This window comes from Amphiprion ocellaris, chromosome 4 (assembly GCF_022539595.1).
Source record: "Amphiprion ocellaris isolate individual 3 ecotype Okinawa chromosome 4, ASM2253959v1, whole genome shotgun sequence".
NCBI classification, from domain to species: Eukaryota; Metazoa; Chordata; class Actinopteri; family Pomacentridae; genus Amphiprion; species Amphiprion ocellaris.
The window spans coordinates 12932287-12958115 of NC_072769.1; the positions used below are offsets into that span (position 1 = coordinate 12932287).

Consider the following 25829-nt stretch of genomic DNA (forward strand, 5'->3'; position numbering starts at 1 on the left):
TGAGCTGTCCACCACTGAAAAAGGTTAGGAAAAAAAGGAGATTTTGCTCGTCGCATATGCAGAATCACTCTGACAGCAAGACTAATTCTCTGGTGGAGGGATAGTTAAAAGTCTGTGGCACAAACTTTATGCTTAATTATACTGATTCATGGGGAAAAAAGTGGCAATACAAATATTAAACAGAGCACACTTCAAGACAACCGTAGGAATGATGCACAAACCTCCTACAAAAATGGTTCATAAAAAACGTAGAAAAAAGAAGTGGTGGCAACTTAAAACATCATGCCGTTCCTTAATTAGTGTGAAATCCTGCAATCCTCAGTAAGTCTGACACATTGGAAGATGGAAAGGTTTCCAAATGTGGACCACTGCTCTTTCCTGGCTTTACTGTCTGGTCGGCAAATTCATTAATTAGAAAGTCGGACTGACATAGCTAGTATTAAAAACTGCAACAAGAGGAGGAATATTTAGTTTAATTGCCCGCACAACAAAAAGTACGCCTGAAAGCAGCAAATTAGGGAATGCAACGCCTCCTCTGTTGATGAAAAGCAATATTTATAGTGTATATGTGGCATGGATTTCTGCCAGGACACGGAACAAAACCACAGGCACCAAAACTCTAAAAAAGAAAATAAGCTTGGAAAGTCATTTTCATTTGAGTGTGGGACGTACAGTAGAGCTGTCATTGGCATTTTGTGCGATGTAGCAACAGGTGTGGGTTTTTCCTAATTTGTGGTGAATTGGCAGCGACGAGGCACATTTTATCATAGAAGGGACGAGAACAACATCACACATTAGCTGCAGCTTTGGAAGGAAGTGCAACATTAGACAGCTTGTTGGCATCGCTACACTGTGAGAAAGCTTCAACTTCACCCACACCAAACAACAAAAAATGTAGGCCTTGTTCTGTATTCATTAATGTTTCGCTGTGTTCATTCAATTCTGCGCGTGTAACCTAAAACATCTCCCAAAACTATATACGTGCCTGTGATTTTCTAGTGAAGTACACATACCCACACTTCACTTAAAAATACACCTTTGGGGGTAACTGCTACCTACAGTTTATAGCAGTGAGATTCTTCTATCAGTGACAGTGTAACCTAGTAACCACAGCCATGCATATATGTTTTTCCTTGACATCTTGATGCTGCATTATTTATCAAGTGTTTCATTTGCACATAAATAGAAACACCAAAGCATCCTAGTTACTGGATTCTGACTGCAGCTAATGATTGCTTTCACTATCACTTATTGCCACTATATTATTGTTTTCAATTTAGTGTTAAATTTGGTCTAATAAAAGTCAGAAAATGGTGCTTATTGCCTCTTACAATTTTAAAAAGCCCAGTTTTCAGTTTTCAATAGCTTGTTTTGCTACTTGGCTTACTATGACAAACGCATAAAAAGAAGCAAATCCTCACAACTGAGAAACTGGAATCAGAGAAGGCTTGAAAACATACTTTTTAAATGATTAATAGTTTAGCATAAGTAGCAGACTATTTTGTTGCTGATTAATCATTTCTGCTGGACTTCTATCAGAAAAGCCAGACTATGTTATGATGATTTTCTAAAATGTGTTTTGTATAATATATAGGATGTATAAATTATAACCCTTCTAATCAAGTTTCCTTTAACTTTTGGCATGTAATATTTAAAAAGGACTAATGAACATGGAACAGCTTAATGCAATCTTAGACTAGACTTTAAAAAGGAATGATTGAGAAAGATGTTCATGAATGCTTGGAAGTTAAGAAGCTAAAATATTATCCTGTCAGACGGCTCAGGTCTTTTTAAAGTTATCTCCGCAGACCATTTCCTTTACAAACACAACACATTACTGAACCGTCTAATCCTCGTCTGCTTGATTAATACATTGTTGGTGGTGACAAAAGAGGGCTTGTGTAACGCGCAGACAGAACAAACTAAAGACAGAAAACGTTTTTCTATCCTTACCAAGTGTCAGCCAAGACTTTCAAATGTTAAATCAACAGATTATTTCAAAACAAAGCAACACCACACACACAGACACATTGGAAGAATGATTCAAATGTCTGAAAACTGCCTTCTGTGCCGACAAGGTAAAAAGGTGAAATCCATACTATAGGTCACAGTTGAATTTCAGGGCGTGGCTGGTATCTGCGGCATGTCTGGACCGACACGGTGACATAATGCAGAAACACGCCGGAGGTTCAATGAGCTCACTGGGGACCAATTTAGCTCATGTCTCTATTTCAGTATTTCCTAACATAGAAAATCAGCCCATCACACATTATCCTAACACCAACTGTGACGCTTTGAGATTAACCTGCTTAAAAACGGCACTCCTCCCATTTTACACATCTCACTATATTGGCTTCCTCAAGGTGAGGAGGGGAAACTCTTGTAATAATTTCTTCTGTGGCTCTAGAGAAGCTTTTAATAGTCAGAAAAAAATATTTCAGGTGATACCACGAGGGTTATTCTCAGACTTTTTTTAAACAGAAAGCTAGTGTTAGAACCAGGTTTTAAAAGTGTGGGCATTTACCAAGCAGGGAGGATCTAATGAAAGCAGCTATTAAGTATATTTTTGAAGCTTGAAACAAACTATGAAGTTACAGTCGGGATGTTTCTGCCAATGATGTATGTTAAGCAGTTTTATAAATCTCCCTTCACAAGTGCAATACTTAATTGGAAGAGTATTGCAACTGCATTTTAAGTAGGATCCCCTCTAATGACCGATGCCAGAAGGAAGTCATCAAGGGAACAGGCAGAGTTGCAGGACTTTGCAATTTTAGTTGCATTACCAAGGATAATGATTGCAAGTTTTCTCAGCATTCATTTCCTTGGGAACAAACATGAATGATGATTTCTCTCCACCTTTATAAGAGAGAGAAATATAACTGTACGCTGTCAGTGGTGTACTGATTTGTTGTTTTCAGGTGAATCATCTGTGTGCATACTCGCCCATCTGAGTCTAATTTTCTGTTTAGCCATAATAATAACAGTGTGAAGCGCGTTGTGTTTGTTCGTTCTGCACACAGACGCAGACAGAGCAGTGGCAACATCACATTAAGACAGAGAGTGGAAGGTAGACGTCTCATATTATAGCGCAATGTGCAGGCGGGGATCTGTAATCAGAAATGCTCCACAATAAGCACTTTAAGGCCAAGTATAAACATGGGCAAATCAAACACTGGAGCAACCATTGAGACGGTTCCTGTTGGACGCGTGTAACTTGTAACATCACAACATCAGAATCTGGGATGTGTCCTCTTTGGTTGCAACATCAAATTTAAATGACACTTCTGGGTGATAAAGCAGTAAAATCATCATGATGCCAGCAACTGCATTGAATCTAAACTCAGTATACAGCAGAACAACAACTGGAACTTTTTCGGCACCTAAAAGTTAATCATCGCTGGAGTTAGTGCTGATTGTGGCTGATCTCTCCATCTTAAACAGTTCTTTGTGCGACTGAAAATGACTTAATCAAACTGGGCTTTTATGCAACGCCTTCAGTGTGAAAAATTCCGGAGCGTTAGAACTGTGATGAGACATTATTCATCTGGTTCTTCGTGACACCTGCAGTTGGAACAGGCCATTTAATGGGAAAATCTCAACCCCTATAAAGTGCTCAGTCGAAACATGATAATATTTCTTAGTTACAGTACAACAGTAAGGAGCAAAGAGCTGTATAAACCCACTACCACTTAAACTGAGGACGGACAGACAGACAGACGGAGATATATGCCTTAGGCAATGCGACAGTGAGGAATTTCCCTCCTGCTGAAAATTCATCCATCACCCAGTTTGCCAAGCAAAGAAATGGTGGATTTCATCACTCCCAGCTACTCTTTGGTCTCCTCCCCTTTATCTTTCTGTTTTTTAATCTTCCTCTGCCTTGTCAGAGTCTGACTCTCTCCTGCTCGTTTCAACACGATTTGAAAAGATAAAACTCCTGCTGATTGGTGGTGCTGCCGACCACACAGTTTCTGCTGCCCTTTTATCTGTCTTTAGCTGCTGTCTCACCCACTCTACCCCTCTATCTCCTTCTTTATACATTTGGGTAGATTTCTGCAGATTCATATCAAAACTAAACTGCTTTGCAAGAGACAAGCCCATCGACCTGGACTCCACGCTTGATTTTTTTATGCCTCAAAGACAAAAAACTTTTCAGCTGAACACTAACAAACAGGCCACCAGAGGAAATCGCTTTTAGTCACACAGAACTTACATTTGTTTCCCGTTCACAAAGAAATAGAGACTTTGTATACATATGGAATATTTTATATGATTACTGCACAAGAGGAACTGTGACCACAAAGCTACACATTATACTTCATAGCATTCTTCAGTGACAGCCAAAATGCCACAAATACTTCAACACAACCGCCAGAGGCTGAAGTCAAAAATGCATTTCATGTATGTTTTATATACTGTCTGATCACACATTGTGAAACAGCTGGAAGATAAAAGTCTACAGCAGACAGATGTGCTATCTGGCCAATCAAAGAAGACATTCGGGATTCCGGTAATTAGAACAGACAAGTGTAAATATACAAGAAGAGAACAACACACGGCTGGAAATGTGACAGCAACATAACAGAGTGAAACTTGGTCTTGTTGACATTTTAGTCTAAATCTAGTTCTGCTTTAACAACACCAGGCACGTTCAGACATCAGGCATAAATCTTCCTATAAAACTGTTCAGATCAATTACAGAAGCTTGGATGATTTACAGCATATTAGTGTGTCATGGCAGCACTGTTAAGTGTTAAACATCCTATAATAGGAAGGTTTGAAGGAGGGAGACACAAGCTAAAGTTAAATTCACAATTTTCCAGAGCAGAAATCAGGATTCCTTTTTTACTGTGCCATAAAAGAGCGCTGTTGATCCCTAATCAGCTGGTCTCTTTGCCTGAGGTGACACCTGCATTTCTGTATATCCCGTACAGACATCTTTAATGTGCAACTTCTCTTTGAAACCTAAGCCGTAAGCATGCTTGTTAACAAAATCTTCAAGAAAATAACTCTTCCCAGACAGCCAAATTAAGCCAGAGGTGAGTAACACCCGCCGGATATGGCCTGGAGGCCCTCAGTTCTTCAGCCTGACAGAAGATGAGCCATGTCAGGAGCCCCTGCTGGGATCTCTGCTTGTCGTCAGTATGCTCAGCTGCATGCTAAGCAGTGCTTGTGCCATGGGTCGCAAGTTCGAAACTGGCTTCTTTTCAAAGCAACACAGATCTAGCATGACTGTGGCTAAAAAGTGATAAAGCAGCTGGATGTTTTGCAGTACGTAAGTGAGTCATATATAGGAGTGAGAAAAACAGACGTGTGGTTGATCTGATAGGCATGACTAAAATCTTGATCTGCTTGGTGTGTGGGATGTTTACGTGTGCTGGAGGTTAGACGATGCTGCAACAGAAGCTACAGAAGTGTCAGAGGACAGAGCCACTATCTGAAACCACTGCACCATAAAATTGCTGTAAATACTCTAAAGAGTTCAGGCTTTTGGACTTAATTACTCATAAAAGTCACAGACAGACAGAAAACTTGGAGAAAACAGAAAGTGTTAGTATTATATTCTGCAAGAAAAGAAAAATCTAAGACACTTTGATTACTATACACACAATATGGCAGATCTATGATAAGGTTGACACATTGTGTCTTTTAAGTTCTTGTCTAAGTGCAAAATTTATTCCCACTGTATTTTTGCCAGGGTTTAAGGAAGCAAGGGAGGTTATACAGTAACTAAAATGACTTTTGAACAGCCAAATAATATTTAAAGAGGCTCCAATGAATGTATAACTCATTAGTTTGCAATGCTTTACAGAGGTCAGACAAGTCAACAGCTGCTGGGGCTGTCCAGCTCTGGCTGGGCTCATTTCCACCTCTTGGCCCAGACTCAAGAGGTGTCAACCCACCACGTACGCCAAACTTGTGCTCAAATTCAAGCAGAAAATGTCGTGCGTAATGTTCCAAAATGCTCTTACCTGCTCAAACTTGGCCAATAAAGTCCAATAAAGCGAGGGAGTAAAAATAAATAAAAAGTTTGAAAAAAAAGGACACGCGATAATTTTAAAAAAAAAAAAAAAAAAAAAGCGAAAAGAGAGCAGTCCTCCTTCCAGCTCAGTTACTTCTGTGGCACGAAGAGTAAAACACGACGCACACTGAACACCTGAGTCTCCTGCGCGCCGAGTTGAGTCCAAAACGACTCGATCGTCGCATGAGCGCCGGACGACGCGTCGCCAAACCGAACAAACTTTTTCAAGCTGTACGAACTTTGCTGCAAACTGAAAGTGGCAGCATCGGTGGAAAAAGGTGAAGCCGTCCTGCGTCTCCCCGCCTCCCTTTCGCGTCTGAAACCCCGTCTGAGAGGAGGAATAGAGACGGTCTGTCCGGTGGTTACCTGACTCCAGTCATTACGGTGAGGCCAGCCCTCCACACAGCAGCAGCAGCAGCAGCAGCAGCAGCAGCAGCAGCAGCCTCATGTTTCCTGTTATTGTCTCTCTGGATGGCTGCAGAGCACATAAACAACTTTCCTCAAAAGCAACAGGTTGAGATGCTTTCTGCTTCCTTCTAACTACTGATATAACCAGCTGTCTGCAGCCACATTGGAAATAAACAGTCATTGGAACTCAGCCAACCCCCCCCCCCCACACACACACACACACAGCTGAAAAGATCCAGCTCATTTTTGCATTTAAAAATCTTCTTATTCTAATTATGATATCATAATCTAATGTGCTCAACCAAGTCCCATGTAAAAATGATTTGATGATCACTAAAACATTACATTTCATTTTAATGTCTTTTACCAAGTCCCAGTGTTTGTTTCCTGCAACTGCTCAAGGCCATGTCATTTTATCAGATTCTGACTAAATGAGGCATCTGTGCAAAAAGAAAAGGTACTTCTCAGTAAATGGAAGTCTAACTATTTTAATGCGTAAAAGTATACTGTTATGTAAAACGTTTCTCTGTATGAAAAGGCTGCCTTGAAAGTGTAAAATCCCTTCCAGCCCAAATGTTGGATTCCACAGCTTGCCTTTCAGCATATAAATGGACAATGGGTGTAAAATGACTGATGATGTTTTTCAGGTTTGCGCTCTTGTATTTACAGGTGGACTACAAATATAACCATTTTACTCAATGGAAAGAACAGCAAGGTCACCTTTTATAATTTTTCATGGAAAATGGAGTATTAAACTAATATAAAAGCTGAAAAATAAAGACAGCTCTTTAGAGGACAGTGCAGTGAAACTATAGCTAGTCCAGGATAGTAGTAGAGCCTAAACAATAATGGATTTTTTGGGGGCAGATGTGACAAAGTGGGTGAGAACTCTCATTTCACCTCACCACTTGTCCCTTAATACTTTGATCTTATACATTACACAACACAAACCATCCTTCTGTGTATTTGGCTTTAATTTAACCATGCTAGTGTAACATTGTAGCACTTACTATCCCGGGTTTGTTTGTGTTAATTTGTTGCAGTTTACATCCATGGGTTAAAGGAAAACACACAGCCATAATTAGTTTCAGTTTCCTTTATTAAGTTACAGGTTAAATGTTGTTGAATTGTTTGTTCCTTTGTTCATACTTACCTTTCTTTGTTCCTTTGTTCTGGTTCACCGTACAGGACTAGTGTTTGGGAGGAGGCCGGCCCAGCACTTCCTGAATTTATGGTGTTGCTGATGTCAGCGTGACATCACTGGACCAGACCAAGTGGAGGGTTTTTTTTTCTGTGAATTATTGTTTTTTTTGTATTAAAAGCATTAAGCAGTAATGCTTTTACATATACACTTGCAGGAAGACCTTTATAAATTCCGATGGGTTTGTAGTGTGTATGGTTATGCTGTTCACTGCGTTGTTTGCGTCTAGGTTAAACAGTAGATCACTGTGCTGCATCATGGTAGAACTCGAGTGAATAGGTGTGAATTGAAAGCCCTATATAAGGAGCTAAGATGTGGCTGCCTCGGGGAGAGAGGTGAGGCTGTGCTGCTGCAGTGTGAGTTTTTTTGTTGAAGTAGCTACGAGATTATTTTGAAATTATTTTTCTTTGTAAAGTTTTTTGTATTGTTTTGTAACTTTAATTTTTGCATTAATGGAGAAGCACTGTAAAATAGAATCTGCACCTCTTTGGCACTCAAGAAGTCTGCTGAGTCTGTCTGCCTACCACCTTCCTTGACTATTCTGGCCAGGCTACATTACAGCAGATACCAGTTTTAGGATGTAAAGGTTCACGCATTGTGTCTGTGTATCAGCCAGTATTGTGGTATTTTGAAAAAGCAAAATTATGAAGCTATTGTTTATTTACTTTTTAGCAAGGTCATTCACAAAGTAGTTAACATGAAGGTAAAGCCTGACTCCACACCACTCTCTGCTCTGCTACATGTGCTGCACATCGTAAGTTGTAGGTTTTATTGTAAGTTGTATTGCAAACTGTGGAGTCAGAGCTGGTTTGCTGGAGCACACAGATCTTTTTCTGTATTATGTTCAGTAAAACAGAGGGGTGCATATCTGACAACATAAGTACTAATACCAACATATGTGTAGAAGGCCAATATTGGTCGATAATACCGGCCAACTGATACATGGGTTACATGCCTTTAATTCAGCTTGATGATTATCTTGGAGGCTGTGGTGCTGCTATTGTCAGGTGTTTGTATTATCTTTTTAATACAAAATTTACAGAAGTCTTAGCTTCAGGTGGACCTATTAGACTAACAAATGAGTATACTATATTGGATAGCCTAATAGGTGACTGTAATATCGATTATAGCTGCATTAATCAGTATATTTCTTCATGTTAGGTGGAAGCCAGGGGTTGACTCTTGGAGTTGAAGTGAGTCATCTAGCTACCTGAGGGGCCTCCTATGAAGTGGGATACTAAGGTATGCTGAGCCTAAAACCTTTTCAATGTGACAAAGGTGGCTAGAACACCATGGTAACGGTTGCTGCACAACTAACCAACCAACCAGGATTTACATTGCCTCTCAGATGTGGCACCATTTCATCAACTCTTTTCCTGATTATATTCTTTATGACTTATGTAGATTCTCAGCTGCAAGTCTGTTCAGCTGATAATGAGTACTGCCTCTAAACAAAGCTGTGCAGCTACTGTATGCGTTGTGTTGCTGGGGGAACCTACATGCATTCAGCGCCTGATTTTCTGGTCTTTTTGTTTGGCACCACTAGTATCGCAGCTAATAGAACTCAGATGAGAAAATGAATCAGTCTATGGATCAGTATTATTCATTTTAGTGATTTCCAAGTATCCTTCATTATTGGACAGTGTCAGGCTCAAATCCAGATCTTGAGTATGATGTTTAAATGGGAGAAATTTTACATTTCAGAGCTCTAATGTGAAGATGTCAAGTTTGAAGTAAGCTGCTGAGTGTTAAAATATATGTTAACTTGCATGATTAGCAGTTTTCCCACCAGTGTTTCTCTCCTACTTTATTTGCAGTCATAGTGCTTTAAGCCATAATATTTTTTATGTTCCTCAAAGCTTTCCATTATTACAACCTGTTTCTCTTGACTGAAGTGGGCGACACGCCATCAGTTCACTTTGTAGGTTTCTGTGTGAGCAAGTACAAAGCCTGTTAAAAAAAAAAAAAAAACAGTTTTAACAAAGAAAACTGATAACCATGATGGTGATACATATTATCTCTGCTTACATTTTAGGTTTTGTTTAGCCAGCTAATGCAAATAAAGCCTGGCTATGTCAAAGCTTGTTCACAGCGCAGCTCAAATGGAGCCAAACCTTTGAGCCATTGTACGACCTGCTCTTGAGTGTGATTATTTGGCATATTAATGCATACAACTTGAGGGTATTTAATTTTTTTTTCCCACTGTGAAACAGGACTACTTTGAGAATCCAGTGCAACCATTGTAAATCTAATTTGGCAGCTGCTGTCGACTTCAAAGAAGCAAATTCCAAACTTTTCGGTGCCATTTTTCAGTTATGTGTCAGTATTAGTTTTACTTTAAAGATCAAGAAAAACTTAATATTCCTTAAGTCTTTTGAAGCCTTTGATTTACAGCTTCTCAGTGGATTTTACTCTCTGATCAAACAGACAAACAGACTGTAGCTTTTCATTCAGGTGGCCTGCTTATGGAACATGATACTTTGCCTGTAACTTTACCCATAATGGCCCAAATTTGTCTTGTTATCATGTTTTCAAAAAAAAGCTAAATTGACTTGAAATTTCCCATATTACCTCATGTCACATCATACCTATGGTGACTCTGGAGTGGAAAGGATGAAAAGTTATGCTGTTGAGTGACAGCGAGGACGGACCAAAGGCACTATTGTACTCTATGCCCACAAAATAAAACTAGGCCAAGTTATTTTTATGTATATTTCATTACAGCTTATTCATATTTCATTTATGCTACAGTATACTGCAGCCTCATTTTCCTGCCATTAATCGCTTGTCTAATTTACCCAAATGTAGGGTATGAACCCCTGAAGTACTAGTTTAACAAGTTCTTCAGAGATGGTCAGTATTTTAGTCACATAAATTAGATCTTAGCTGACCTCTGCTGTATCTGTTTTATAATCCCATTTTGCCAAAAATCTGATTAATTCTTTATGTCTTAAATTCCCTAGCATGGCAGTTTGAAGCATGAATGTCCTTGGCTGTGATCCACAGTGATAGTATATGAAATGAGCACGTTCACTGGCTCGGCCTACTTCTGATTCCCCAAGACAAGAGAGAGTCTTCACATGAGCAGGGAGATAGCGGGAGCACACAGGCTCATATCACACGGCTTTCTCTTAACAACATGCCAACCAGCCTGTCTATCTTTTGTGTGTGTTTGTAGAGGGAGGTATTTGGTAGTATAGCAAAATTTCCCCAACAATACTGTGTGCATGGGCTTTTGTGCTTGTGTGTTCATGCATGCATGCAAGCACCAGCACCTTCTGAACGCCGCTCTTTGTTTGCTTGTATGTGCTTGTGCAGCGTACTGTAGAAAAAAATCACCATTTGTGTCCGTGTTCGTACAATAAACATGTAAAGAGGGAACAGGATTGGTGGTTTCTGATGAGATGCATACTGAGCTAAGTGCTTTGTGGTGCTTTGTGAGGCTACTTCAGCTAGGCTGCATGGATATTGTGAGTGAAAATGCGAAGGAAAACTATTAACAGGGCAGATGCTTGAGCTTCTGTTGACAAGCTGAAGAACAGGCTGCGGAAATTTGTGTTGATGGCAGCCAAAGAGTATGGTTATGGTTTGGGTTAGGTCCTTAAAACACCTGTTTGAAGCTGCTATAATTACTTTTATGCATTCAGCAAACATGGAATTACTGTCTACCAACTAGTTTCTCTGTTTGTCATTTTGTTCCTAGCCAGTCAGCACACAGTTTACTTTTTTTTTCACTGAAAACAGCTGCCTACTGTGGATGAAAACAGTTGTAAAACTGGACCAAAGCATTAAAGAGCTAAAAGATGGTAAAACACAAGTCATCTTTACACATACAGTCACAGAATCTATTCTTGATCTAGAAATAATGATTATAGCCACTTTAAGGATAAGGTTGACTGAAAAACACCTTGGAAAAGGCTGTGCTGATGATTCATGAAAAGATCTATTGCAGGAGATGAACTTCCTGCATAGAAGTCAAATGTGTCATAGTGCTAATCTATAATCCAATAAGTCAGTCCTTTATATTCTGGATCACTGCATACAGTAAAGGACACAAACCTTACTGCTTTGGTATTGCATGTTGATCTTGAGATACAGAACTATCCAACATGGATGCAATTCCCAGGGATGCTGCCTTATAGAGTGTATGAAAAAACAGAGTTAAAAGGAGACAGGTGTATTGCATGAGTGTGTGTGTGTTTGTGTCCATATCTGCTTTGCTTGTGTGTCTCAGTGTTTGTAGGCTACACACGCCCGCCCCTGTGTACTTGCTCTATTTACAGAGTCCTAGTGTCTTACCTTTCCTGTTTCGCCCTTGACTTTGACAACTCTTTTTACTCTTAACATTCTTATAATCTATGACGCTCCTCTTTTTATCACACGTGCATCACTCTATAAGACCAGACGGGCATATCTAAAGGCATCAACCGTCATGGAAGAGATGATACAGAAAACTGCACACCTGCAGAGAATGAGTTAAAGTGATGGGGCAGATATCCTTTGGGAGGCTGTAAAAGACAAATATTAATGTAGCCACAGAAATATACTGCAGTTGTTTCCATGTCCTTGCAGCAACCAGGTGCCTTTATTTCACGGAAAGCTTGCCTCTGTGCAAAAAAATCCATCAGTCTTTTGTAACAGAGACTGACAGTCATTAATTCTGTAGACTTTGTTAGAATTTTGCTATTTGAGCTCATTTTTTTACTTGTCTTCTTCATCTTCGACTTAGACGGCATTGAGTTAGGCTAGTTACACTGATGCCGTGTCATTAAGGCCAGGCCATCGGAAGTGGTGCTCGTTTCATCGGCATTGTATGTGCGCTTTTGAAAGTGTATGTGTGTGTTTATATCTGCATATGCGCGTTTCCTCACTTGATATTTAATTCTGTGAATGCAGCGAGTTACCATGGGAACTGTGACATCGGTATCACCACATGATTTCATCCAGCATTCTCGGGGAAGAAAAAGACATTTGCCATGAGTGGTCCGTGGTCCCTCTCCAGCTGTGAGTGATTTGTTTGAGTGCAGCAGAAGGGTGGGTGGTTTTTATAGTGCAGTTTCTTTACACTCTTGCCTTAAAAGTCTTCTGTCAGCAATAGAAATGTATTTGGAAATTTGCTTTTGCAAGAGGGATCCCCTACATTTTTCCTTTTTCATTGGATTTCGTTTCTCTTAAATGCATAAACACCTAACAGTAGTTGTACCTCCAGAACGAGATTTCAGAGGGATGGGGAAGTCATAATCCTGGTTGATTTGTTCTAAATATTGGGATAGGATATGAGAGGAGTTGTTATTTAATTTCAAAGGATATTTAACCGATAGTTTGATGTTTTCAGAAATATGCTTACTCGCTTTCTTACAGAGTTAGTTGAAAATCTTGATGCCACTCTTGTGTCTGTGCATTAAATACGAAGCTGATAGAAGGTAAGCTTAGTTTAGCATACCAACTGGATAAGAGGGTTTAGTAGTAACAAAATCCATTGACCTGAAACTACATTTAAAGCTCCCCAACAAACATATTATATCTGCTTCGTCTAACATATACAAAAAATTGACATACCACATTGTGATGTTACCAGGACAACTGTCAAGAAATAGCATACATATGAAACAGTCCACATATAATATGCTTTCAGTATAATTATAGATCTCTCAGATTGCAGCTGCAAAGGCTAGGAACTCTGTATTCTGACCTTGCGTGACTATGATGTGAGACACTTATGTGAGAAATCTGGACAATGTAACAGCCTTGTATATGTTTGTATGTTATGTTAGCATTTTGTGTTGTCCTCTTTATAACAGGGCTGAAGTCCTCACCAAGTACAGACCTGTGCAGCAACACCCTCAGGGGATTTTTCAGGTGTCCAGCAGTCCACTGGCAGTGCTGCAGCTTGTCTAAACATTTATCAAAAGACAAGAGCACATCAGCATGCATTTCTGTGCCCGTTTGCACATGTGCATGCACACAGACATGCACTGTGTTTGATTTACCCCTGAGGGAGGTGGAATTTGTTTAAGACAAATCAGTCATTTTGCAATGTGCACACACACACACACACACACACACACACACACACACACACACACACACACACAGAGACACACACACATGGCCAAAAGCTGCTGGTGAGCTTGCACCTGAAGGCCTCTGACCTACATTGGGGCATGTGGGAGAGATGCATCCCACTTTTCCGCATGACGATGCATCATTAACCCACTTCTGACTGTCCGATGATGTGGTCCTGGCACACCTGAGCTCACATCGCCGTTCATGTATAGACACCTTGTGCTCACAGACCCACACACACACAGGGATGCAAACCACAACACTGTGCAATCAGATTATTCCGGTGTTTTTATCTGCTGATTTGACTTTTCATTTTCCCATAATTACAAACACAAACATACACACACACACCTGTACACTCACTCCCACAGAGCGCATGATGTCTTCCTGTGTCAAAGTGCTTTCCCGGGTTGCTAAAGGGCACAGTGTCTAATATTTTAGCCAGTGTGTTGCTTCAGCCTCTGACACACATACAGTCCCTCCCTCTCTCTCTCCCCCTCCTTCCCTCCCTCTCTCTCTCTCTCTCTCTCATGCACATGCTGCTAAGTCTCCACTCTTGCTTTCTCATTCTCTTATTCCCTCTTCCCACTCTGTTTTCTCCATGTCCTCTTTCCCTCTCCTCCTCATCCTCTCACACTATCCTACAAATCCACATGCACTCCCCCTCTCTCTCTCCCCCCCTCTCTCTCTCTCTCTCTCCCTCCCTGTCTCTCTATCTTCTCTCTCCTCCTCTCCTCATATCCACCGGCAACCGGCGCTGAGCAAGCTCCCTCACCAAGCCTGTGGATCCCTTCACTTGACTAATTAGCCTTGAAGTGCTGTTGAAGATCATCATATTTAGCTTAGCGACCTAGTGGCAGACTGCAGACAGATATAGACTAGGCTGGCTGGAGGCTGGGTGCCTGGCAGTGGGCAAGCTCCCTCTATCTCTCTCTATTCACACTCAGTGCCGAGGGGCTTCTGAGTGGCGGAGCAGCGGAAGTGAGGGGCGGTTTTGCTTTGAAAGAGACGAAAAAGGGGGGGAAAAGAGAGAAAGAAGCAGAGCTGAGACCACAACAAAACCAGAGAATGGGAGTCCGCCACAGGAGCAAATCCTCCTAGAGACGAAGACTCTGAGGAGGCAGTAGTCACTGTGCAGCAGCACTGCTTCCAGCATACACAGATTTAAGGTGAGACTTTTTCAAACCAGTTACTCCCGTTTTTTTTTTTCTCCTCTGGTTCTTTTGGGGGAAGCGGCTTGCCCCTAAGTGTGTGTGTGCATGTGTGTGTGTGTGTGTGTGTGTGTGTGTGTGTGTGTGTGTGTGTGTGCGTGTGCGCGAGAGAATGTGTGAGTGCAGTTGTGCATCTCTGTGACCCACATTGTTGAACCTGAGCAGCAGCACAGCAGGAATTCAGCTCAGGATGTCTCTCACCCTCTCTTTCTCTATCTCCCTCTCTCTGCCACACACACACACACACACACACGCATGCACACACACTCACACACAAGTATGAGCTGCGTGACACCACTTGTTGGACTGATATCCAAATTGGCACGCAACGATTACTGAAATAATGGCTATTTGTACATGTAGGTGAGTGAACCCGTGTATGCATTTGTGTGAATGTCGTTCTGGGTGATTGTGTGTTTGCACCTGTGCATGTGTGCCAGTGAGATAGTGAGTGAAGCTTTTGTTGCCCTGGTGCCAGTGCGAGGCTTAAGGATGCACATCATTGCGAGCAACATGGACAGCAACACAAGAGACAATCAGTCACGGCAGCGTTATGCCTGATTGCTTCTCACTGCTTTGGAGGATGTGTACATAAAGGAAGGACCCAAATACTGTATTTACAGCAAATAGCCTCCTCTGTGTATGTACTGAATATTCAATCCTTCCAGTTCCTGCCTCAACTTGTACAAACTGTTCTCTCTTTGCTTAGTGTCACTGAATGCTGTTTCACAGTCAAAAGCAGAAGCTGACATTGGGATAGTGAAGTAAGAGTAGTGTTTCCCATGAATCAGACAGGTGGTAGTGGAAGTAGAGGGAAATGTAAAGAATCACAGCATGAACACATTTAAACACAAAGGGCATTTTCTGATTTCTGATGTGTATCCTTAAGCCTCACATTTTCACCAGGGTGACACTATGTGTGTGTGTTACTCAGCTAAACACTTCATATATGTGTCACTTGTGCCACTGTAGCCAGGTTTTTGAAGGAGATTGTAGGATATTTTGATCATTTGGGGCAATAAACAAGATCTGTTCAAGGCTATAAATAGAAGGGCTTGATGATAAGTCTCTGGCACAGAACCAAAACTGCCAAGAGGGACTTAGTCACATGATAATTGAAGTTCAAGTTTGCGGATCCCATAAGAGCACCGGGGGTGATTTTTGGTGAATCTCTAAATCATGCATGTTTAAATTGAAGGGATCGTTGTTCTTCAGCTGTGTGCAGCTGTGCAGAAAGGCGCATGCTTTCATGGCAGATTCTGTGCGTTGTTTAAAAGGAAATCCACATTTGAACATAGCTCTTTGAATCTCATCAGAGTCAGAAGTCTGGCAGGCCTTGATAGCATTTGAGTGAAAATTTTCTCTTCGATTAAGTTGTTCCAGATGAGAGGAGATATAAGTTGATTCTGGTTTGTGGGAGCATTCCATCCTTAATTCTTTATTTATTAATGCACATTCTCTATCACTGTCTAAAACATGTTCCTGCAGGACTTAATGCATATCCTTTCCTGCTCCTAATGCAAATGTGTGTCGTGTATTGTCATCATAAATGACAAGATAATGTATTTTTAGTGTTTGGGTAAACAAGAATGAATCACCCACCTCCTCTTTCTCTTCTTATATAATTTTTTCCATTATGATTGATAGGTATTCAGGTGAACAACGAAGACATGGACGCGTTCCAACTCAGTGAAGCGGCGTCCTCCCCTCTCACCCATAACGACCATTGATCGGGGAAAGGGCTGACAAGGCAGCAGAGATTTGCCCTCAGCCATAAAGTCAGCGAGATAATTGTTGTCAGGGAGATGAGGGAATAAGCTCGATATCTGAGAGGGAAACCAATTGGTCAGTGAGTGAATAAAATTATACCGAGGATTGCTGAGGGCTTTTGCTGTATGATTGATAATATCACAGTTTCAGAGTTCTTGAAAAAAAATTGCAGTTGCCGTTTTAATCAAAGAGGATATATTTGAATGCCTTTTGAGGCTTCCCTAAACTTAAAAGAGCAGAAGCTGACATTATTTAGCAGGAGTGCAGTCCCCTGAGCATCTCCGTCTTACTCTAACTTTCCTCACCATCTCTCCCCCTCTTCTTTCCTCTTATTCTCACTTTGGGGACTGGAGCTGTTTTTCTTCAACTTCTACCTGTTATCCCCCAATCGCTATCATTTGCCATTGCTGAGTCTGCTGGCTTTCACCCCACCCTCTTTACTTCTGAGGAGTCTCCGAACGTCTGCATCATGACTTTGTCTCTCTCTTATCTCTTTCTGTCAGGCTTTTGTTTTTGATCATCGCTCCTCTGTTTCCACTCTACTTCTCCTCCTTTCAACCTCATTTCCCCCCCAATTCTTTTGATTGCCTCCCTGTACTGGTTTGTGTGGGTATGTGTGTGTGTGTGCATACCTGTGTGTGTGTGTGTGTGTGTGTGTGTGTGTGTGTGTGTGTGTGTGTGGGTGTGTGTGTGTGTGTGCATACCTGTGTGTGTGTGTGTGTGTGTGTGTGCGCGCGCATTTTTGATGTATCACGCAGAATGTGTCTTTATGGGCATCTTTGCATATTGATGCATGAGTTGGTGTATGCGTACAAGAGTAGTTGTGTGTTTGCATACCTTTTTTTCCCTTTGTTTAAACTCATGGTAGATAATAACAAGGATTTCCTCTTTGTGCTCAGACATTATTATCTGGAAAAAAAGTGAAGCATAGGGGCAATCAGCAGTTTTGAATGTCTCCACTTTATTAATGGATGAATGACACACACGCCGGGCTCAAAGTGTCCTCATTATGTCCATGAATCTTAAGTAGTTGGACAATCGTGCTTCTTATTGTTCACTGTGGAGGTTTGATCCCACTTAAATGGGGCCACATCTGCCAGTCTCTGAGAAGCCTCACTCTCCAGCTGATGTGGTGATAGTGAGTAAAGCTTTGTTTTCTTGCACAGACCGAGAAACATTTCCATCACAAGACTGACAGAGGTGATACCAGATAAAACCAATATTCAATTATGTTAAGGAATTTTTGGTGCCATTTTTAAATTAATTTTTTTTAGCTTTTTAAAGAAGAATATACTTCAATAAAGTATCAAAGCTAGAAATTCTCATTGCCCAGAGTGTTGTATTTCAGAATATTATATATACATTGTGGTAGTGAGTTGTGTGCAAATATCACTTTGATGTTGGCAGGCAAAGAGGGGGCTCATTTACATGTATTTTATAAATAGCTCAGGAGCCTAATATATAAATATTAAAATATATGTGATCATTTGTTGCACTAAGCCTGAGAAATGCATGTAATAAAGTAAAAAGTACACAATTTACTTCTAAAATGGATAAAGACGTATAAAGCAGCATAACATGGACTTACTTAGGTAAACGCCTTTAAACTGTGCTTACTTTTGTAGGTCTGAGAATTCCAGTTTTGGCTGTAAACTAGATGCACTGCTCTCCTTGAATGTTTGCACTGGGACTAATCACATGCAGTGGACTCGTCCAATATAAGCTTCATTTCTACATAATCTGCACTTAGTTTCTCTGCATCACCTGAGCAATAAGAGCTGCACCACTAAAACCGTTTCTGTCCAGTGATGAGGTCTTTGTTTGTGGACAAGGTTTTACTATTTAAAGACAAATATTTCAAAATTCACAGAGAAACATAAAAGAATTTGTACCACAAACTGTTATTTTGGTATCTCATATAATTCTACCCTAACGTTTATTTTAGGAGAGGTACTGAACAGGGATGGACTACTTCTTACACTCTGCTTTTCCTGGAGAACTGTTAAGTGACTCGTTGTGGCTACAAAGTTGAATAAAGTGGTGAAAATGAAGTGCCAGTCCAGTCTCTCTTTCTTGCACATATGTCAAGCCAATAATAATTCACAGCCAAACCTCCACATTGGCTCAGGATAAGTTTGAAGCTGTCTCAAAGCAAATGAAATTATTTTGAATATTTATTTAACTATTACCATAGTCCGTCCTTAGTTTATCTTTCACCATATACTTGCACAGCATTTTATGAATTAGTATGCAGCTTTTATTTTTTTAGAAAACGTTAAAATGTATTCAAAATTGACCGCATCTTCTTGAACATCCATGTTTTTATGTGTGAAAGCAGATTTTTATGCCATGTTTTGCAGATTTTGATAGTCACTTTCACACAAACACAACAGCTCTAGTAGACCGAAGTCTTACGATGACCTCTGACTCCACAGATGATGGACAGTCGTATGGCGGCACAGAGGACCGCGATGAGGAACGTTCCAGCAGACAGAGGCCTGCAGAAAACCAGCACCTACATCGTGCCCTGCTTCCTCTTAGTGGAGGTGAGTACGAATGTTAGGACACATTTTGTTTAAACAAAATAATACTCAGCACCGTGGTCCCATGTTGTGCTCATCTGACTGAACTCACATCAGACAAACAAAGTCGAGTTAAAAGTGATTGCGACTTGCTTTTGGTGGCAAACTTACGACTGAAGGCATCATTTTTCACACTTGGCCTAACTTAACCTAGCTCTACAGTCGAACATCTCAAACTTGCACGTGTTTTTGAGAGTGCTACAATAGGATGGGTGATATAACTGTATGAATAAAGAGCTGAGTGCTTTGCAGACGGTGGAGATTTTAGAGGCGCCCGAGAAGAGGTTGGAGTCACACAGAGCAAACTGATGGACACATGAAAGCACATTTTACAGTCTTGCGCCTCTCTTTCCTTTCTCTTCCACTTCTCCTGCATCTTTCTTCCACCAACTGACATGTTTCTCATGGCAGATTAGCGACAATGAGCATCAGCTGGGAAACTCCATCAGCTGGCAGGCCCTGTTTCCAGTTCACTGACTCCCAAAAGAAATGATTGATTTGGATAAATTATCACAAATGGGTAATTACCCTCGGTCCGTGAATCACTTAGTGATAACATTCAGCAGGACGGCGAAGGGGATCAATCACAAAGTCCCTCTCGAGTGACCTTTTTGTTCATAAGCTCCTACTTTTCCCACTCTTCCCACAACTCTTCTTCTCCTGCCTGTGATCCCTAAATGACCTGCTAGAGCACTCATGGCCTCAGCTGCATTTCCTAATTAATTGGCCTAATTATGAGTGGGAACCCAATTAGCCTGTGCCACTGCCAACACGCTCCGAACCTGCAGGTCCTCTGAGCTACAGCTAGTAGAATGAGCTCAATTAGCTATTTTGTTGAGTTTAGCTTAAAAATTTGTTGCCGCATTCCATACAAGTTGAAATATTAAAGTTTAAAGCTATGGTAGGTAGCCCCTACCATAATTCTGCATTATTTGGCAAAAATTCCAGGCCTACCTTTCAGCAAATGGCAATTCAAGTGATCTAGGAGGAAACTATATTTCTGCATGTCATCTTGACTTTGTGTTCAGGCTTTAGAATATCTAATGATTGATAAAAGATTTTAGCCAATCACAGGAGGTCTTTTCACAGTTGAGATAGTATGAAGAGCAACAAAGGCCACAGTTAAGTTATATGTGGAGGTGCAAGTGGACAGACAAAGAATATTCACTTGGGAGATTGGGATTTGAATCCCAATTTGAGATTTGGCTTTTCCAGATTCCTCCCTACTCCAGTTTTAACGCTGGTTTTAACGAAAGTCGAGAATCAGGAATTTAGGTTCTTCAGTTGAAATTAAAGGCAAACAAGACAGTTGAGAATAGATAGGGACTTTAAAAAAACAAAAAATCTAAATACAAGCTTACGTAAAGTTGCTTCATTGAGGATTTTAATTATTTATTTATTTTTTAAAGTTTCTAGTAGAAACTCCATCTTTCTTTAGTTCACCTACGGTAGGAGAACCTAAGCACAGGCACATATATGACAGACTGGTGGCAACAGAAACAGGTCTTTATTTAAACAAAACTAACTAAACCAATACAGAAAGGGGAAAACAAACCAGGAGATAAACTAAACCAAATCTAAGACTAGAATCAATTACAAACTAGACCTACAAAAACCCCACAGCTCAACTACAAAAACGGGGATAAACTAAACCAGACAACAAAACAATGTATTTACAAAACCAGGAGAAACAGAACTAAGGGGGCAAAGCAGGCAGGCTCAGGGAATCCAGAAGTTAGTGGGGGGAAGAAAACTGGCAGACAGAAGGCTGGGGAATATCCATGAACAGATCGGAGCAAAACAGAGTCCAAGAGGGGGAAATCCAGGATGGGGGGGAAGCAGACGAGGGGTTCACAGGGCTTGGTGTGGAGAACTAAATACAAGGGGGGAAACCAGAGTCTGTGACAGAATGTGAGTCGTTATGATCCAGCGGGGAGTGAATGAAAGCACAGAGCTTAAATAGGTGGAGGTGAGGTGGAGAACAGGTGAATGGAGTGAACTGATTACTGCAGCTGATGTGCATTACAGCAATCAGCAAAGTGCAGGCAGGTGAGAGAGACAAGAGAGACAGACAGATGCAGAGACCAACAGACACAAACAGAGGGAGCCAAAGAGACAGGACAAAACAGAAACAGATCAGGACCCAAGGGAGAAAGGAGGAAAAATGGGGAAGAAGGGGAAAGAAGGGCAGAAGCTGGAGCAGGATCATAACACCAACATCTCCCACTGAATCTCCAGAAGGACTTTCTTCCACCTTGCTCTCCTTCTCTTCCTTTGTGCTAATTCACAACATCCTCTCAAGATCATAATGTAGCTTTTTTTCATCTGCTCTTTTTGGCTCATCCGACACATGAATCTGACTCTCATTCCACATAACAATACTCCTCACTGCACCTCTCTTACCTCTGCATCTCTTTATAGCACAAATATCCCGCAATCCCTGCAGGTTTTATTTTCTTTCATTGTGCTTTGGTAAAGGCTCATTCTCAGCATCCTCTGGAGGACTTGTTATAATGATTTTCCAGCTTTCTAATTTTTTCCATAGTGCGCCTATAATATCTTTGGGCTTATATCTGTCAGAGGTGCTCCTCCCCTCCTCCAGTATTCCCTTTGACAGTCTCTTGAGTACTGCCCAGTCACTCTTTTCATACAAGTTCTCTGCATCACTCCTCTTCAAAACTCATTCCCTTGAGTAATTACATCGTTTGCACCATAGATCTCTCCATTATTCCCCTTTACTTGTAAAGCTTCATTTCCTCCTCCCACTCAAAAATCCTGTCCGTCATCACAGAGTCTCCACTCTCCTCATTTATCCTCAGCACTTCTGTCCAGCTTCATGTTTCCCCATGGGTCTACATCATTTCATCTTCTCTCTTTGTTGTTCGGCTCTTGGGTCTGTTCATCCCTTTCCTCCATTTTGCTTCTTCCAGGAGAGATTTTGTCCTCAGCAGACCTAGTCTGTAATGTCTTGGGCTGAACATAGACTCAGAGAAATACTAAAAGTCGAAAAGACACTTTCCTCTTCTTGGAATCCAGGTGGTCACACACAGATTCAGTCCAAAACAAGCAAACAAATCCAGGCAGGGACCGGGCAAAAAGCCAAAAAAACAAAGAACAAAGTGGAAACGAAAACCATCGAGACTTGTACTTGAGAACTGATGGAAAGCGATGAATACAAGGGGATGAACAAAGGCAATCTTTCAAAGAAATATGGGAAACTAGGGAGCACATACAGCACACTGTGTAGGCAGGAGTCAAGACCAGGGGCAGGTGAGGAGAATCAGGGGAGCAGGAGGCACGAGAAAGCAGAAACTAAAATGAGCTTCAAACAGGGACAGATAGTGGCTAATGGGATCACAGTCTGGGAGGTGACACGAACTCGAGTTGAGTATTTCTTCCCATTTTGTCTCCTAAATACCACGTCTCCAAGGGTGGGCCTGCTTTTAATATCACAAACACGGCCAGAGGTGGGATGATGTGAATGCGGTTTGACTTTAATCGCTGCATATGCACCTGAATGAATCTGCGTGCATTGCAGTAGTTTAATAAAGGGCTTTTTAAAATTAAATTTCCCCCCTCTGCTGTGTTCATACTAAAGCAGCTCGCTGTAGCATAGCTCCCCCCGGAGGGCACTCTCTCCTTTGTTGTTACATTAGCATCTCATTACCCATTTCTTTTCAATTCAAACGCCCAGTCTTATTCCCCTTCCTCTCTTGTGATCTTGTTGCTGATTCCTTCTCATTCCGTCGTTTTCCTCTCAATCTAACAGTCTGTCTGTCACCGTCTCTTGCTCTCTCTCCGTCTCCTCCTCCTTCATCGTTTCATTTCCTTGACGATGGCCCTCCTCAGTCAGTCCCACTGTCAGTTCATCACTGCTTTTATCTCAAGCCTTGCCTACCATATCTAACAGTGATTACTGTATTTCTCTGTCCCTCTGTTCACACTTTCCATGTTTCCTCCCCCGACTCTCTTTTCACTGTTCTTCAGCCATAGTTTTATTCCTCTAGTAGATTAAAATGTGAAAACTTGTCTGATCAGTTTCCCGTAATGAGAGAGATTTTGCTTTTAGCTGCATGGGATAAAAACAACATTTTGCTGCTCTCGGTTGTTTTCTGCTGTTCTGATGTCACACTGTGAAGCCACACAAGAGGCTGGTCTGGGGCCTAACAGAGGCACCGCTTCAAAGGATCCTCTTTAAAAAGTCATTTTGATATGACTGGCTCCTGACTGTTGGGTGGGAGGAGGGTTGTGAGTTGGTTGTGATCTAGGACAGATGGGCCTGTACTGAAGACGAGTTACAAAGGACTCAAGTACGACTGACAACAAGTGGACTGTTTGAGTCGATCTCACTGAGCTTACAGCTTGCAGCTAATCAGTAGTAGTGTGAAATCAGCTGTAACAATAGTAAGATGTGATAATCATCACTGTTTACTGTTAATGGATGGACTGTAGCTGCTAATTCATGGCACACAGCCTTTGCAGCGTGTATCCAGGCTTTCCAGCTCTTCTGCTCAGCCTCAGCTGCCAGCTTCCACTAGCTGAGCTTCCTCCTCTATGTTCCTTCCTCACGCCTCGTTGGCTGCATCCTCCTGTGGCACCGTGAGTTCTGTAAAACAAACAGACTACCGAGCATCAGACCACGTAATATTTCAGGTCTGGAGCTTATGCCGTCTCTGATTATACTTAAAGGTGTTAGTTCATGTCTGCTTGCATGTCCTATTTCCCAGTAGATAATGTGTGCCTGCACAGTAAGTTCTTAAGAGTATTTCTCTTATGAGTTTGCAGTTTTAAAGCATAGTTTACTGTCTCTGTTTATATACTAATTTCCATGCTAATTTGTGAAAACATTGTGAAGGAACCTGAATCTCGTCCTAACTAACTTTCTTTTCAATACAGAAAAAACTAGTGCAGATACCACTAACACTTGTTTCTCTAAAATACAGAATTGTTGGATCGACTTAAATTAATCGCGTCACTTGCTAGCATACAATTAAATGACATATATTCAAACTGAGATAACTAATGTTAATGTCACTGATTTAAGTTAGATGTACTTAAATGATCAAAATGAAGTTGTTGCAACTTCATTGTAAGGAATGTCAACTTGAAATTTCCATTTTTTCTCAACTTAACTATTTTCTTTACCCAAATGTAAAATATAAAGCTTGATTTTGTCATTTTGTTTCATTTTGTGTCCCATAATTCTACCGAAAGAAAATGGCGGTTGAGTTGCAATAGAGAAATTTAAAGAAACATGCGCAGTGCTAAATGACTCAGACTGACGTTTGTATACCAGTTTAAAGGAAATAATATATAATTTCATGTTGATTGAATGCTTCAACAAAGCAGAGATAAGCAACAAATACTTGAAACAGTACTTTATTTCAACTACAGCTCAAATGTACTTTTTTTTTTTACAGTGTATCCTTTCTTGTAATACAATATTCACTTGCAGCAACTAATGCAAGACTAAACTTTTGTATGGTTAACTTTGGGCACTTGGTTGGTTAAACACACCAACAATTTTACACATCAGAGTTTGTTTACAGACGTCAGGGAGTATCCTTGCATATGTAAAAAAAAGTTGTATAAATCCTTTTGTGTCTCAGAGGGAGCTGTGTGGAATGTGATAGAGTAAATTGTCTGAAGGGATGCCACTGAGCTAGCAATGTTTGGGTCCGACAAGAATGAAAAATGAAATTCTTTGATTCTGCTGCATTGGTTTTGATCCGTTGTCCGTCTGCGGTAGTGTTTTAGTGAAATGCTACATCGGTGGCTCACTAAACCAACTAAGTCAATTCTCAAAAACATGAACCCCATATGATCTGTGTGCCACATTTTCAAAAGAAAATGTAGACCTTGAACGTCTTCTAGTGAGGCATTTAAATTCATCAAAGTCTGCAGTATATAAACAGAATTTCTCTTTGTTTCATTGGTCTCGCTGCGTGTCATGGAGCCTCTATTCTTTGTTTTGCTGCAAAGTACATCAGCTCCAGTACACAGACAGCAAGGTGGCTTGTTGATGGTTGGTGTTACTTTGTCTGGGGACAGATGACCTCTGGCATTTTCACTGTTTCAGCGTTGAGGCAGCGCAGCATAGGTTGCTTCAATAATGAATACGATTGTAAACACATCAGGCTCACAGTTGCCTGCAACAAAGCATCTCCCTCTCTGCATGCGCTTGCTTCATCCATATTCCCTGCTGGGCTCAACATCGCCTCAGTACATCTTCTGCCTCCAGGCAATGCATTTGTTGTATCTGTTTACTCTTTTCCAAATATTTTTGGCTCCAAACAGCTTTACTCGCCAGAACCAAGACCTCCCAACCAAACTGTACACACAGTTTCTCTAATCGAAGCACTACATATGCTTATTTTACGCCTCCATTAGATCTCCCTCTCATACCTGTTACAATGTTTAAGTAAAAATGCTCCATTAGACTAAATCTTCATGTAGCTCCAGGAACCCAATATTTTAAACATCCCTTGAAATCATTAACTATTAATTATCTTTAACTTCTCTTAAACCCTTTTTATGATAAATTTATGCGCCATCAAAGTTTCTTATTA

General features: G+C 40.9%; 2 protein-coding genes across 7 annotated transcripts in view; one reads left to right on the forward strand and one right to left on the reverse strand.

Annotated features, from left to right (window-relative positions):
- palm3 (paralemmin 3) overlaps positions 1-6471 on the reverse strand; it is a 44879-nt gene extending 38408 nt beyond the window's left edge. For 2 of the 3 annotated variants that reach the window (XM_023278478.3, XM_023278477.3), the window contains exon 1: positions 5973-6117. The gene's annotated coding sequence lies outside the window, so the exon portion shown is untranslated. Of the gene's footprint in view, positions 1-5972; positions 6118-6388 lie in introns of those variants that run through there. The other variant, XM_055009526.1, reaches the window with a different exon arrangement.
- The window catches only part of plppr2b (phospholipid phosphatase related 2b), a 59805-nt gene continuing 40243 nt past the window's right edge, over positions 6268-25829 (forward strand). For 2 of the 4 annotated variants that reach the window (XM_055009527.1, XM_023278480.3), the window contains exons 1-3: positions 6268-6406; positions 8793-8873; positions 19114-19224. In XM_055009527.1, coding sequence (XP_054865502.1) covers positions 8856-8873; positions 19114-19224 — 129 coding nt within the window. In that variant the 5' untranslated portion in view covers positions 6268-6406; positions 8793-8855. Of the gene's footprint in view, positions 6407-8792; positions 8874-14268; positions 14867-19113; positions 19225-25829 lie in introns of those variants that run through there. The other 2 variants (XM_035952027.2, XM_023278481.3) reach the window with 2 other exon arrangements.